The following is a 16,769-nucleotide window of genomic DNA, read 5'->3' on the forward strand; positions in this document are numbered from 1 at the left end:
GTTCACATTCCTCATTGGTCATTGTCTCACAGTGATATGGTAAAGCTCGTCGAGGTCTCCAATGACGGCGGGCCTTTGGGAATCCATGTAGTGCCTTTCAGTGCCCGAGGCGGAAGGTAACGTATCGTGTAGGATTTTCTTTGCATTGTAATTTGTTGTGCTTTCTCTTGGTTGTGCTAATTTTTGTGTTGTGTGCCTTTGCCCTCTGTAGAATATTGTCTGTTTTTCAAGAGGCAGTCTCACTGGTTAGGAAAGGAAGAAATGCAAGTTTGCTGACTCTGTGCTTGGAGTGGACTCTATAGTTCAAAGGCTTTGCTTGGAAGGAGTTAGAATTGGGTGTTGTAATCTCAGGGTAAATTGAAGGATAAAGACATTTCCTTTTGGACTCCTAAAATGTATAAGCTTCTGCCCTAATTCAGGTGGATATTTGTGCAACATTTCCCTGTGTACTGTTTAAACCACAAGTTTTCAAATAACAGCAGGAGTCTAAACCAGAGGCGTCCTACGCTGTTACTTGTTAAGAGTAGGAGAGAAAACAATTGCCACACTTTCAAAATTTCAAGTTGCCCCATCTGTTGGGGTTAAAATGAAGTAGCAGAACCAGTTGAAACTTTCTGATTTGGGGAAAAGAGAACCTCCTGTACAGGCTGAAACTCCTGAAGTTTGATTGCTTACCCACCAGAAAAAAAAGGGGTAAAAAAAGAAGTTTGCATTAAAAATAAATGTGGAGGATGTTATTAATAAACAGAATACATAATCTCTAATGCTTAATTTGCTAATGTGGAGTTTTAGTGTTTAGGGTCATAAAAATAATCTCAAAAAAAAAGCTAAACTTTTGTATTAATTAGTGATGGATTTGAAAATTTAAGTACCTTGAGAAATGATAATTTTTCAGCAATGAATGCAAATTTTATACTGTGGTTGCATATTCTAAGTACACACTGTATTTTCTTTCCTAAAGGAAAAGGGGAAAAAATACATGTATCTTAAAAGTAATCTTTGCACATGAAAAGGGGTGTTAAATTCTCCTGTTGTCCCAGTAGCAATTTCAATTTTATAATTAAAAACTAACAAATTAACAAAACTAATTTGCTATACAAGTGTATCTCTCAAATATTAATATGCTATTTTCAGAAATACTAGAGTATTTTAGGTATTTTTCCTTCTATACTGAGTATCTTCATGGGATTTTAAACACATTATAAGAGCTTTATGTGCACTTGTTACTTGAAACCAAATTCTTTCATAGCCTGAACAGTATGAACTGTTCATACACTGACATGCATTATGAGAAAATGTAATTTGTCTTACTTTAAAGCTACTTTTTCTAGGGACTACAAGTATTAAGTGCAAACTTGTGTTAAGTGGTGAATTTTTCTCTTCATAATCTGAAATTCAGTAAATTCGGGGTGGGGATGGAAAGGCCATGAGTGAACAGTACTTCAGACATAACTCAGAAGTAAATCCCATCGAGTTAGGAATGGTTCAAATGTTCTCACAGTTATCTGGGATTTCAGCAGTGTGAAGGCCAAGGAAAAGACTGGTTTAAGCATGTCAGCTGCCTACTAAGTACTTGTTTAATAATGCTGATGTTAAAATATGTATTTTGACGTTTTGAATAAGAATTTTAACTTGAGTAAAATCTGCTTCCAGCCTGTGAATGTGGTTGTCAAGTCTGAGGCAAAGTTTAAACTGCTCATACATAATGAGGTCATGTTAAGGAAAAAGCCATAAACAGAAATAAAATATGTAATTTTTTAAAAAAAGAAATTTAATATGTCATGCAAAATTATTTGATAAAGTTTTACTGCAGGAAAGCCTATTTTAAATATATGTTTCAAATCAACATACTGGAAAAGCCAATTCTATTACAAGGGATATAATTTTTATATTAAAATGTACCCTTTTTTTTTTCATACTGCTAGAACTCACTTCATTGAAAAATGGACAATATGTGTAATTGCTGATTTTTTTTGACCCTCTACAAAATAATCTGCTGAAGAGGGGAGACACTTGGTCCCATGTTTGAAAGTGTAGTGGAGCAGAGTTGGGGAGGATCTAGAATATTTCCAAAAGTCTTCTGCCATGCCCTGTGTGTTCTAATGAAGGAAAAGCACAGTTCATTGCTTGGGATTGATTCTGATGTGTTGTGCTGCTGCTTTGCTGTCTGCATACCCGCGTCTCGTCATGCTTTCAGGTAGAATAAACACATTTTTCTCCAGCTGCCTCCAGTGTGGACAGGGGAAGGGACACACTCAGGTTCAGGTTTGAAGCAGTTGGTGGGGATTTGGTTAATTTTTTTCCTCTCCTGGTTAAGACACACTTGTTTCTCCTTTTGCTAGATTCAGAGGGAGAGCAGATGCATGGCAGGGATCTTCTGCTTCCTACTTATTTCTCACTGTAGCACATGGCTGCTCTTTGTTCCTCCTGGCTGCAAAAAATAATTCTCCCTGCTACAATCAACCTACAACTCCCTGCTTATAATAACTTGATCGGGGATGTGCTTAGTACAAACCTAATTATAGAAAAACAAACACAGGACTGAGTAAAGACTTTGAGGGATGTCCAAAAAGAAAAGATCTCATTTGTTATATAGATTAGTCCACTCTCCCATTGTTGTTTTGTATTTGCTTACTGTTCAATTCCAGTTATGCTGTGTTTTCAGTTACTTTTCTTGTAGTTCCTTTCTCTTGCTGTTTAGAATGTTACTCTATAGGCAATGGTTATTAAATCAATAGCTTGAAAAAGTATTGTGCAATTCATCTTTTTTTTTTTTCTCTATGCAATAGGCAGGAGCCTTTTCCCACCAAAATATTTACACCAGAAAATTCCTCCTTAAGGAAGCACTCCAAAACTCTAAAAATTATGTGCCATAATTCTATTCTTTACTTCTGTTGAGAAAATATTTGGCTTTTTCATGCTCTTTTGTGGGTTTGGAATAAGAATCTTTTGATCTGGGACAAAATCTGTAAAGGTCTCTGCCTCATCTATATAGATGCTACAAATTATTTCTGTGTCCAGTAAAACTGAGACTTTTTTAAAATAAAAACCCCTGTATTTCTCTGGGAAAAGTACTATTGATTTATAAAGATATGGTGAAACTTTATTCTATGTATGTTTCCTTGTTATCCGTCTGGTTTTGCCTCTAGAAATGTATCTGTCTTTTATTGGCCTATTTGATCATATGATTTTGTTAGCAGATTTTATTCACCTTATCAAAAGGGATGAGGGTATACATATTCATCACCTTATGGTTATGCATTTTTTAAAGATAAAAGTTTTGTTTGCAAACCTGCTGGCACATTTTTGCAATGGCATAGATGCAGTGCTGAGCAGAAAAGGAGACATGAAATGAAAGTAGAATGAAGGAAGAAGAGGTGGCAAGTAGGAAAGTGTTCAGATAGAGTGGAAAAAGGAGGGAATGAATGAGATTAAAAATATGAAAGGAAAGAAAATTCTAACTGTCTGCAAAATTACCATACCACCAATCCTTCCTTCTTATTAGGTGCTCAGAGGCAGGAGCAAACAGTCCCTTAAGAATCTCATTTGAGCAGCCTGGATGATGTGGGATGTTCTGTTGATGTTTAAGTGAGGATGCACCAAGTTCTCTGAAAGCTCAACAGTAATTATAGCCTAATTTACCATTATGTGGCCTCTTCTGCTTTTGAAATCTCAAGTTTTATACCCTAGCTGCTCTTCTGAAATCCTGCCATGTCTGTCTTTGGAAAGAGATTCAATTGACACAAGGAATATATGAGAGAACATCAGAAATCTCTGTGAATAATGATATGGAAATCAGAGTCCCATAGTCCCAAGTCTACTCTGAAGTCTACTTAGTAAAGCAGAATTGAAAAGGATTTGGATATTCATCTGAAAACCCCACAATGAACATCCACTAATAAGTATCAGACATGTTACTTTGATACAAACAGGTATGCACAGCTCTGCCAGCTTTTCTTCTGTTGAAGTATGCCAAGAAGTCCATGATTAACTGTACATCTAAAACTTGCAGCTAAAAATATTTTTGTTATATATCCTAAATGTCTTAAAATATTAGGAAGTCTCAAAAGAAAGGAAAAAAAGAAAATTTTTGTCAGTTTAAATGACAAATCTAGCAGCTTTTGTTAAAAAGAAAGAAAAACCTCAAATGGAGGTGGGCATTTAAACATACACAAACCCCAACTACCCTTACTAGAAATCTAGAAATTTGAAAATTTTTATTATCTTTCTATTTTTTTTTTTAATTGGAAATATCCTTCATTTTCTAAAGTTTATAAATTCACTTCATGTGTTACAGTAAAAATTTTAGTCTTATACTCAAGGTACAAAGAAAACTGAAGTAATATCTAATGTCCATTGTCTATAGTGAGAGTCTATAATATTGCCTTCAAGGTGCCTCTCTAGTGATCATATTCTCTTTGATCAAGTAGGTGGTCTGTGCTGTCTGCCTCTCCATTTATTCTTCTGCATTTTCAGCCTTTTAAGTCTCAAAGGTAGCCGTGACTTTCAAACACATATGTATGGGGAAAAAATTCTCTGTGGAGTGAATGTACCATTCCCTCACTCTTGTATCTGAATTCAAACTGTCTGATCTCAGCCTTTAAGAAGTTTTATAAGCATAATTTGAAGTATTAGTCTAGCTAAAAAGCTGAGGAGTGATTACCAAAGATTGGGAATTTGTTCTGGACTTCAGGCATGAAATTTAAATGCCTCCATAGCAGTGCTGTGATGTCAATATTGGGTAAAGGAGTTTATGTCAAATTTAGCATTGAGTAGCCACAATAATTTAACTTGAACAAACAAGCCAATTTGCCTACTCTGACCTCTGAATCTAGGAATTTTACACTGTTTATGTTCTTGTAGAACTTTTCAGAGATCTCTCTACGCATGAAACCGCTGCACATCAGCTTTTCAATCAATCCTTATTTTTGTACCTTAATCTAGTTTTTGCCATTTCATGTTAGCGACTTTACATAAACATTTAAATTGGCCATTTTCTATTCTGTCTGATTTGATTACACTACATTTAGCTTGCAGGTAAATAGATAAATAACTCCAGTTTGTACATGGGCCATGATGGCCAAATCATATTCTAGATGCTCAGTGTCAGTTTTTATTTTTACTTCCACTGTCAGTTTTTATTAAGGTAAATTATCATCATTTCCATACATCTGGATGGCATGTGGAGAGTTTGCATTTCACCAACTACCCCAACTAAGTCAGGCAATTTACATGTCAATAAAAAAATCGTTGCTTATTTCTAGTTTTATCATTGGTTGTAATTTATACTGAGAACTGAAATGTTAACACATGTAGCGGAGTTTATTTTAATAGTATAATTAGAGTAATGAACCTCATGGAAATACAGTGGTGCAAATGCTAATATAATCTCAGCTGCTTACATTCCCAATTAAGTATTTAAAATAAATACAAAGATTGAGCTCTGTGCTTTGGCAGTTTCCCTTCTGATTCTGTGTCAGCTCATGTTAGTATAAAACAGCACAGGTAGAAATTTTTTATTTATTATTGTTTCAACAGGATTGTAGACTTGCAGAGTGTTTTGCAAGGGTTCACATGATACTTAATCTCATTCTTGAAAAGGTTGGAATTGAAAAGTTTTGTAATGGAAGAATTTGTATTCAAAACTGTGTTGACTTACTTTAACTGGACAAAATAAAGTAAATTCAAATATACCCATCCATTGGTACGCTACATGGTTTTGTTTAAAAAAAATGTATATGCTGACTTTGGTACTCTATACTGGATGAGTTTAGATGCTTTCAAAATTTGTGTCTTCCTAATGTAAGGAACATAATATTGAAGCTGTAGTATAACTCCACTTTGCAGGATTAATGATGGTGGCATATGGCAGGAAAAAAATTCAATTTATTTTTAGGTTACTGCATATTTGCAATATCAGGTCTACTCTGTTTATCTCCAGTTGCTGCAACAACAAACATGAATTCCCAGAAAGTCTTTTTTAGAGTCACATTCTTGCATTTAACCATAATACGCTGAAGAAATACTGTAGGAAGTTGGAAAGCTTTTGTTAATTTTTGAAGAACATATATTTTCCATAGATCTAGTTTTCTCTGCCATGCAAACCCTCATTTGGGAAATTGTTTTTGGAATTGTGTTGAGAGGGATCTTTTGTGCCATGTGTTTATGTAAAAAATTAAATAAATGAAAAGGCACTATGAGAGGCCTGGTTTTAGTTTTGACTCAGTCTGTTCATCCAGCCTTGAATTTGCTCTCAGTGACTTTAGCTTTATATGCCTGGTTAACCTAGCTCTAACATTTGTTAAAATGCAAAATCCTCATGAGCACCATATGCCATGTTAGAGATGAGCAGTCTTTCATTAGCAGAACTTGTAACCTTTGTTTAATGAGATTATTTACAATTTTGACTGGTAGTTTATTTATCTGTTACATTATTCTACTATTGGTTAGGATTAGTAATACTTTTACAGATTTGAAAGCCTAAGTGGAATAAATTTATGAAGTGTCAAACCATGCATAAAGGTGCATCTTGCATTAATAATTTGATAAAAATTCAGAATATGAGACAGTAGAAAGCAGCATTTAAAAAAATGCTATGTCAAAACTATTGATAGAGCAATTATTTTGTAATTCTAAGTACACTGAGACATTGGGATGAAATAACCACATTATTTTGTGTAGTGTATTGTCATTAAATTAACCTAGATTGTTGTACTTTGTGTAGATATTGTTTGGTATTTTTTGTAGTTAACCATATAAACCAAACACATTTGGGAATTGTCTTTGGGCATTGCAGAGGAGTGCACCTGCATCAAAGAGCTGTTGGACATCAAGTGAAAAAAAGGAAGAGTAGATACAACTCCTTTCTTTCCTGCTCAAGTATTTTGTTGGTTTTCTCTTAAATGTAGCATTCCCTATTTTATAATTTCCTTTGCCTATCTCTTCCCCATTTACAGTTACAGTAGCTTCACTTTGTGGCTCAAAGACAATCTCCCCAAAAGAAATTCATCAGCTCGCAAAGTGAAGAAGTCACAAACTTGTTTTCTAACACATCAGTTTTCTATGTGTTAAAAGTATAATTCTGATAAAAATAGCATAGTGAAGCCATACAAGTAGTTTTCCTTTTTACTATTAATATAACTGTTAGTTTGATTCTTCATGTAATTATCAAACCATCCATAATTTCTTTATAATTATTTATCAGTTTTAAAAATCTGAGACTGCCTTCAACACATTTTTTTTAGTGAACAGAAGGAAAAAAGGGATTGAATCAATATTTTAAAGTTTGTTTTGTTTTACTTCCTGTGACTACTTAATGTAATAATGAATAATTGTAGTACAACATGGTCATTAGGTTAGTGTGCCACTGTTGTGGACTTGTAGAGTTTTTTGTCATGCAAATGTCTGACTCAAGCTTCATTTGATGATTTGTGTTGTCAGAATTTATGTTGTTTTTCTCTTCATGGTCTGTTTAGATTTATAGATCCTTTCAACATCATATCTTAATGTCTCTAGGTGATTTCAAAATGGAAATACTACTAGGATCATTTCTCCTACTTCTTCACCTACTTTGTGGGAGAAAATGTATGACTATTCTGTAAAAAAAAGTGTGTTATTTGCTTATGATGGTGATAAATTGGTAAATGAAGAATCTAAAGTGGAAGAAATAAGTTAATTTTGCTTTTTTGACCTGTTTGTTGAAGTGCTCAAGTGAGTACATAACTTGTGAGCACTTGAGAAGTCCTTTTAAGCACTGTTGACTGCTCATGTACTCTGAGGTATTACGTGTGAATGGAAGTGCTGTGATCACTGAAAGGGTTTTGCTTAAAAGTCATCTGTGCTCTTCCAATTCCTGCTGATTTGGACCAAGTATTTTTCTCACCATGCCTTGAAATGAATTCTGAAAAAAGTAATGCTGTTGACTCTACTGGTGTGACTTTGACCCACTGATACATCCTGTGGGATTTCGCTGTCAAGCTGATCTTCTTTTAAAAAAGAAATCAAATGCAGTGTCGATGCAAGAATAATCCTGAAGATTGAATTATCGTTCAGGTATAGAAGCATCACTGACTTTGCATACTATCCTGCCAGTACCTCAGAAGTCCTTTCTTCAAGATCCTTTTTCATGATTTCAGGTTGAATATTTGTCTACCTTTTCTCTCTAAATATGTCCTTAAGATGATGCTGTGGGTAAGATATAGAGAGGACTAACTCATTGGACAGAAGCTATCAAATGGAAATTTTTATCAGTCAGTCAATTTAAGATAAGATTCTGAATTTAGAAAGAGCATTTAAATTTTTAATTTAATCTTTTTTGATTTATTAAAAAATGTTAAGAATTAAAAAGAAAATTGTTTGGCCCTCATGAAATGATTGAGTTCTCTATCCATGCCTCATTACAGGCTGCTTATTACATGAGATGACCCCATGTTTCACTTGACAGAAGGAGTAGTGAAGGCCGTGGCATTCTCTTAGAATTCAAAAATTCAAAATTTAAGTTAAACCTATTCAGCTTCAGTTAACTCACAGAAAAGATATATTTTCTCAGATGTGTGGTGGTTCTTGGAGTTTTTACTACACAGAAATTGTCCTTTTTCAAGAATGAATGTGCTGTCATCCCACAGCCTGTTCAGTCTTACTTTAGATGTGTTTGATACACCTAGACTTTTTGTTTTATGGAAAAGGGATAATAAATCAGTTAATTCTTGAAGTTATTTGAAGCTGTGCTGTCCTATTTCAAGGTAAAGATGGTTTAAAATACAGTTTCTGTAGTGATCATAATAAAGTACTAAATCAATAGGATTTTCTATGTTGCAAATTATTCAGATAGTAATAATTTGTAATCTTACTGTTCCAGAACGCTGGGGCTGCTGGTGAAGCGATTGGAGAAGGGTGGAAAAGCTGAGCAGGAAAACCTTTTCCGTGAGAACGATTGTATTGTGAGGATTAATGACGGAGACCTGCGGAACAGGAGATTTGAGCAGTAAGTGTTCTTACCACGCATTACATTGCATTATTTGATTTTTAGCACCTTGGAACAATTTGAGGAAGGTAAGAAAGAAACCTCTAAGCTTGTCTTTCTAATAAAGAAAATATGCATTTAGGGGCATTAGTGGCTTTTATATAGCCAGACAAAAAAAACCCCAGGATAATTATTGTGGTTAGAGTATATGCAATTCTCATTTGATTGTTTTTATACATGATGGATTTTTTTCTTCTTATATTGGTTATCTGTTTTTCTTGAAATTCCCATATGACATTTACTCTTATATTTCCAATGCACCATTTTAAATGCATCAATATAAATGGACAACATAAGGACTTTATTTTTAACATTTTAAAAATATGAGGTTTCTTGATTGTGTGAGAACTAAAGGTGCTGTATATGTAGAAACTTCCCGGAGAAGTTTGAGAGATAAATATTTGGTTTGTGGTTGTCTGGACTTGGTAGAATCTCAAAATAAATCAGAGACTTTTAAGAGGGGATTGTATTTCACACTCAGGTAAGAGAAAGATAGAAAAGAGGTATGCAGGTAATGAGTAATTTCATGGATGATCATATTGTTCTGAAATTCATTACACTCTGAGGGCCAAATATTGTTTGTTCTGATCATCTTATACTTAATATATATTTGAAATGTGGCTTTAATTTCTTTGACTCTAACCTGAGTTGAAACATCACCCTGCACCATATGGTTGAAAGCAGCTTGTCTCTGGTTGTTCTAAGGTTCTGAATCACAGTTTGTTAAGACTGTGAAGAGACCTTGTTGTCTTTGTATACTTTGGATTCTGACCTTGAAGCCCAATGTCTGTCTGTACAGGATTGAGCATTTTTTTTCCTATTTCTTAATGTTGTGTTCTGATATACTACCAGCTAAAAAAAAAATGAATTGTAACCTAGACTGGTTGCAAGACTCCATATAATCAGAAAATTGTGGAATACATAGTCTTTTATAATTAGTCATTTTCATTCTAATAATTCTGTTGTCACTGTGGTAACAGTTATCGCAATTATTGCAATTATCAAGGTTCAAAACAAAAGGACACTGCAGTCCTGCTATAGAACTGTCTGCATTTCACGGCTGTGGTTAATATTTTTGCTTTTCTGAATCCAGTATTTGCTACATTAGTCATGAAGCATATTTAACCATAGTGTTGCCCTGAAGCAGTAAACCTTAGCGAAAAGCAGACCAAATAGGCGAGCGAACAGATTCAAGTTTTATGGTTTATGCTTGAGTGCAATGTGTCTGTCAGCTCGTGTTGCTTAATTAACATCAGTAATTATGCTTATAATATCTCGTAGTCTGCCAGTCCTAATTTGCTGATTTTCTGTTCACTTGAAAACCTAGAGCCCAGCATATGTTCCGCCAAGCCATGCGGACGCCGTTCATTTGGTTCCACGTGGTGCCCGCGGCCAACAAGGAGCAGTACGAGCAGCTGTCCCAGAGCGAGAGCGGGTTCTACTCCAGCCGCTTCAGCCCCGACTCCCAGTATGCTGAGGGGAAAAGCATGAACAATTCTGGACTTCACACCTTACAGAGAATGTCCAGAGTGGGGAACCACTCTGACCAGACAGACTCCTACTCACAGCTACCTCATAGTGTCAACTCATCAGGGAAACCGCCCTCCGGCCTGGTACCGTCACCTCAGAAAGTTCTCACCTCCACTTCCAACAGTGGCTATAACACCAAAAAGATAGGGAAGAGGCTCAGTATACAGCTAAGGAAAGGTAAGGCACCAGCATGCTCCTCGTGCAGCAGGAGATGTGTGTGTAGGGTGTGTGCATGTGCCCAGTGCTGCTATCCTGCAATGTGTTGGGGGAGATGAAACAGGAAAGCCTTATCAATATGATTGTCTGGCAAAAGATTATGAGAATATAGAAACTATAAGCAAGATTGAAATGAAAGCAAGCTTTGAGATACCTTAGTTACTGAACAACTAGAAAACAATGGTGTGGCCAGACTGAAGGTAATCCCCTTCTGATGAAACAATACCCTCTGCTTGCACACAGGTCCAAGTGTCAAAGCAGACCCTACTAGCTTAGCATAAGGGGTCCAAAGAGGAGTTTTTAGGGTTTAAAATGTAACACAGTATGGTAATGTAATGATTCTTATAGGCTGTATGTAAATGCTATAGGATTTGTATATTGTACTAGATTGGTTAGTGAGAATTACAATATGCAAGACAGAAGATGATTTATTGTATTGTAACAGGAACCTCACTCTCTTACACTTTTACGCCCTTACGCTCTTACCTTTTTTACTCCCTTACGCTCTTACCCTCTCACCCTCTCATGCTCTCTCCCCCTCTCTTCTCTGGGGCCTGCTCTGAGCTGTGGCTGGCGGCTCCCAGCAGGGCCCTGCACCCAGGCCCTCTGCAATAAACCCCAAGTTCCCCAACCTGGCTGCAGAGATCTCTCGTCTCCATCTGTCCGACTGTCCTACCCCCCAATGCTCCGACACAATGGGTTGATTTTTGCAGCCAAGGCACTAAGTTGTCCCTGAGAGCAGGCCCAGGAGACCCACCCTGCATTCAGCATGCCTGCAAGAGGCCATTTTGAGAAGTGCTTTAACATTTTTTTCTGTTTCTCGCCTCAAATTCTGTTGGCCAAGACCTAGCGAGTGGTGAACTGTTTAATGTAAACAACTAAGCAAAAAAGTTCTGCACTTCACAGTTAAGACTTTTCAAATTGAGTTTTGCCTTTAGGTTTTAAGAGTGTTTTGGATCCAGTTGGTAAATTGGACATTCTAATTTCCAGCTAAAGCTTTCATTTTTTTCCACTGAGATGTTAAAACCTTTGGTTGAGATGTAATGTGATATTTCCTGTCTTGGCCCTTAGGCTAATATACTTTGAATGGGGGTGAGAGACACTTTTTAAACTAGTGTGTGCTTATCTCAACATCTGTGTTATATGTGCACAGGTAGATGCATTGGTACATCCATGAAATTTTTATGATGTGAGAAAATTTGGTATGTTTTTGTAGTTAACGTGTAGATGCTTTTCAGATAGTTGAAAGTATAATAAAATGACATTTAGATGCCAGTATTCTTAGCTCTTGGGAGATGATTTTTTAAAATGATTATACATGCTGTAAGCTTTTTGGTATTCAAATGAGCATGTTTAAGATTAGCTATAATTTGGTCTCTAGCAACAAGAACAGTATTTACATTACACAGCAGAAAGTTTACCCATATGACAGTATTTTCCATGAACTTGGGGTACATTCCCCTTAAGATACTCTTATGTGCTTAATGTTAAGGCTATTTATTAGTTAACCTTTTTATTGAAGGACATTGAAAACAATGCATTGAATGGTAGAGATTTTACAGTTTCACAGGTATCAGGCTACTTGTCACATTATCATTATGCTTTCCTTTCTATGAACTTCACATGAACCACCAGATTGCTTCTTTCTGGTTGCTGAATTTTAAGCTCTACAAACTTGGATGACATAAGGTTGAGTTGACAGTTTGCTTCTGTTGTTGATGCTCCTTCAAGAATTTCTCTAGGCCATCAGCTCAGATCAGCCTACTTGGAAAAACTTGCTGTTATTGGTTGAGTAAGGAATCAGTTGCTTATAAATATTCTCTCAGTCACTACAGTGATTTTTCCCTGGGTTTTTCGTGTCCATGGAAGTCTTTAGAAGTATTACTTAAACAGTACATAAAATAATTCTCAGCCAGAAGTGGAAATAAACATTTCATATTATTTTAAAAGCACTAACAAATAAATATATAATTTGAGACCACAATATTTTTGCATGAAACAAATATGGCGTTAAAGCTCCTCATAAGATGCAAGAATATAATTTGGCATTTTATGGATTTTTGACTGTGATATGATGTTATGTTTGGTCATCTTGTCCTGGATACTGTTTCAGAAATACTGCCCCCAAGGCTATAATGTAATTTATCTTTGCTGGTGCTAATATCTTAGGTGGTTTGGAGTAAAGAAGATGCACACTACCTGTTGATGAAAAGTGATCTCAAAGATACTTTAACATCTAGTTCATAGCAGAGGAGTTTGATGGCTCTTACAAAGTTCTCACTTTAAAAGTAAGAAATTTGAAATATATTTAGAATATATTTCAGAAATTTAAAGGGGATATTTGTTTCTAACAGTTGACTTATTTGAGAATACTACTTATGGTGGAATGGCACCTAACTCAGGCTATAGATAAAGGCAGAAAGTATGTTTTATTCATGGTAAAAATAAAGAGAATGGGCATAAGGAAAGATACCTTTTAATCATTGCTGTCTTTCATTTGTTAATATCCACTGTAGAAAGAAGCATGCCCTCCCATTTTGACTTACATTTGATCACTGTGAGAACACACATATGGAGCAATGAATGCAGCAATATGCTTGAGGATGCCCCAAGTGTTTTGTTGTAAATATGAGTTCAATAGGGATGTTGATTGTTTTGGATGATTGTTTCCAAAGAAGGATGTTGTAATATAATACAGGATTTATGGATTTTTAACAAATATTCTTTTTTGTAGTTGACAAACATTACTTGTTTCACCAGTTAGCATCATTACTTTAAAAACTCATTGTGGGGTGCATTAAGGCATGCAAAGTGTTGTCTTGAAATTCAGTTTTCCTTTAACCTGTACATTCTGATAATGGATGTAGTATATGAGAATTGTCTCTTTTTTAGTACAGACAGACCCTCTTTATTACAGCTGTATTTTTGTATCTTGCATAAGCTCTATGATATAGGGTGAATCTTAGAATAATTCTACAATATGTGCCTTTCTAATTATGATTTCTTAATATTTATTGCTGATTTGGCATTTTAAAATAACCTGAACTTTGATAGGATTTAGCAGTTTAATAAAGTCAGAAGAGAAGGTCAGTCATATGTTTCAGTCAATGTGGAATGTTTGTTGGCTTTTCTAAATGAAAATGGATATCTGTTTATCTTGCCTTAAAGGTCAAGGCTTGAACTTTTAGCATATAGATGTAGAGGTTATTGCTGATATTCTAAGGCCATTAAGGCTGTATAGCAGTCTAGCTTAATAGCTCATACAAATTAAGATAATGCAAGACATGACAGTGAGCCTGTGTTTGTATACATTTTGGTGTAAATTGATACACCAAAGTAAGTAACAATAAATAAAAATAGTTCTTTGCAGCTAATGAATAAAGAAAATAAGACCCCTGATACATCACCCAGAGTGTTAGGGTGAGCCTTGAGCTCATAAGGACCAGGCACTCACAGGGTGCTCCTTCTCTGGCTGCAAGTATTTGAGCCTATGCAACTGAGAGGAATTAAGTCCAACACTTTTAAATAATAAATAACCAATTATATAGCAAATGGCTCTAAGGCTCAGTCTTTGAGCACTTAGTAACTCACAGCATTTAGCCTGATACTCACTAAAGCATTCAAAAGACTGCTTTTCCACTGGACATTGTGCTACTCAGATTTCATATCTGCTGCTTTTGATACTGCTGGACTAAGACAAGCTTGAAGTATTCAGTCTGGAAATCAGCTTAATCTAATTTTTTGCCCTTCAGTATAATGCTTATTGCATCATGGGATTTCTGTCTATAACTACATGTTTGTATAGCTAATTTAAATGTAAAATTCAGGAAGTAAAATGTCATCACTGAGCTCACGTTTCTTAAGTTGGTCTTAGTTCCACCAAATATTTTGCTAATTTTTTGTCTTAATTATTCAGTGCATCTGGATTTCAGTCCACATCTCTCCGCTTCCAGGGGGTGACTTAGCCACCAGCCATGGGAGTTGTGATTATCTCTTCTTTTTTGGCCTCTCTCTTGCAAAACAAGAAAAAGAAAGGCAAAGAAATGAGTGACAGAACTGTCAGGAAAGCTGTAGCAGTTACCACACCCATCACAAACAGGACATAGCAGCTGTGTTCTAGAAGATGAGTCCGGAAACAAAGGAAGCCCCTCTGCACAGTGCAGGAGAGAAAAATGGTTAAATTGTAGATGTGAGCAGGACTATGAGACTTTTCAGAGTTCCTTGTGTTCCTGTTTGGCTTGCTGGCCTTGCTGAGGTTAATAATGCTGCATCTTGTATACAGAGCTGACGTGGAACTCTGCAAGTGCCGCCAGGGGCCTGGGCATGCAGTGCCATGGCACAGTGACACCCAGCCCTGCTGCGCACAAGTTCCTTTCTGCAAGAAGCTGTTAGAGACACAAATAAGTTGGCATAGATAGTTTGGGAGTATGCTAATTTGAAATGGCCTCATATTTGCTCTGGAGTGGAGCACATCTATGGACAGTTACTTGCTTTGCTTGGATTCATACATGAGAGTGTGTAAGACAGGACCCTGAACTTGCCTGTAAGATATCCTGCATCATGGAACTGAAGTGTACAGATTTATATGCATTTTTCATTATACTCTCCTGTTTTCCCCACACAGATTCTTGAGCCAGACTTTGAACTGATATTTTAAATTTTTGTTTAAAATTTCTTTTGAAGTGATATGTTCTCTTGAAATTCCTGTTCAGATGCAGAGTGTTTGTCAGTTTTGAAATGAAGCGTGTAGATGCCTAAATTACTTCAGTGACCTTGAGAAATGAGATTCAAAAGTGAAGCAAATAATTTTGAGCATTATTAGTCACTGAAGAAGCATAAACTGCATCAGTTTCATCTTTTCATTTTTTAAAACCACTTCTGATCACCATTAGCAGGATGTAGCATAAGGGGAAAAGAACGTTTCTATTAGGTTGATCAAAGATCTTCATGAGTGGTCTGAGCTTTACTTGGAGAAAAAAAACCTCACTTGTTCCAAATCACTCAACTACATAAAAATGGGCATGCAATTAGTCTTGATTGTGTATGTGGCTGCAGAAATTTTGTAGACAGCTGAGCAGTCAGCCTTCTAAGCAGTCATTTGCATGTACAGTGAGCCTGACTACATGCGCACAAATTCTGAAAATATGGGGCTTAAACTAGGAGCAGTAAAATGATCTTGGTTAGTTTAGTGATGCCCCTTACAGTAAGAACATATTTGCTGTTCAAATCTCACATTTGAGATTCAGTCCTTCAAAAAAAACCCCCAAAACCTGGTTTCCAATGTGGAACACTAGGGTAATTAGTTCAGCAGTCATCCATCTGTATCTGGATCTTCAGAAAGAGTCTCCTGTGAACAAAACAGGAGGTTGAAGTGCTTGGGAGGACAGTGTCTGCTCTGACTATTAACAGAGAACATTTGGCCCATCTGCTTAGTTTTATTACAACATTATCTCTCTCCTTATTCTCCATCCCAGTATAATCTACTACTTTCATTAACTGACAATGCTTTATTTTGTAATTTTTGTGATTTTGTGTAACACGCTTTTTCTATCTGTAACCAACCTTGCTTATTGTTTCAGGAAAGGGAGAGGGTGTGCCTTGTCTTGCATGAGGAATTTCCACTTTCTCCTAACAGTCCTTTAGTCTGAGGACTGTTGACCCACATGAGTTGTCCTTGTTAAGATTGCTCTGAAATGTTATTTACCTTTCTTGAATAAGTACTAAAAAAATGCGGTGCCCAACTGTCAGTTTTTAGATGTTTTCTATTGTTTTAGGAGTGAAGTTTTCTGCATTTCTTGTTGCTTGCTTGTTTGTAGTTGTTTTTCAAATTTAGAGAGATCTGTATTGAACTCCCTGAGAACTCATATGCATTTTCTTAAATTAGACTTGAAGGAAGAGCATGATTTACTTTTAGCACTGCTTACAGTGCTGCAAGGCAAGGCAGCTGCAAGAGAAGTATCACAAGATGTTGACAGTGTAGGTCCTTCAGATATTCTTTACT

At 36.0% G+C, this 16,769-nt stretch overlaps 1 protein-coding gene across 11 annotated transcripts in view; it reads left to right on the plus strand.

Annotated features, from left to right (window-relative positions):
- PARD3 (par-3 family cell polarity regulator) overlaps positions 1–16,769 on the plus strand; it is a 442,650-nt gene that overhangs the window by 226,708 nt on the left and 199,173 nt on the right. For 10 of the 11 annotated variants that reach the window (XM_058024007.1, XM_058024041.1, XM_058024016.1 and 7 more), the window contains 3 exons: positions 33–116; positions 8,858–8,983; positions 10,350–10,729. In XM_058024007.1, the coding sequence (XP_057879990.1) occupies positions 33–116; positions 8,858–8,983; positions 10,350–10,729 (590 nt within the window). The remainder of the gene's footprint in view (positions 1–32; positions 117–8,857; positions 8,984–10,349; positions 10,730–16,769) is intronic. The other variant, XM_058024032.1, reaches the window with a different exon arrangement.

The sequence above is a fragment of the Melospiza georgiana genome, chromosome 1, assembly GCF_028018845.1.
Source record: "Melospiza georgiana isolate bMelGeo1 chromosome 1, bMelGeo1.pri, whole genome shotgun sequence".
NCBI classification, from domain to species: domain Eukaryota; kingdom Metazoa; phylum Chordata; class Aves; order Passeriformes; family Passerellidae; genus Melospiza; species Melospiza georgiana.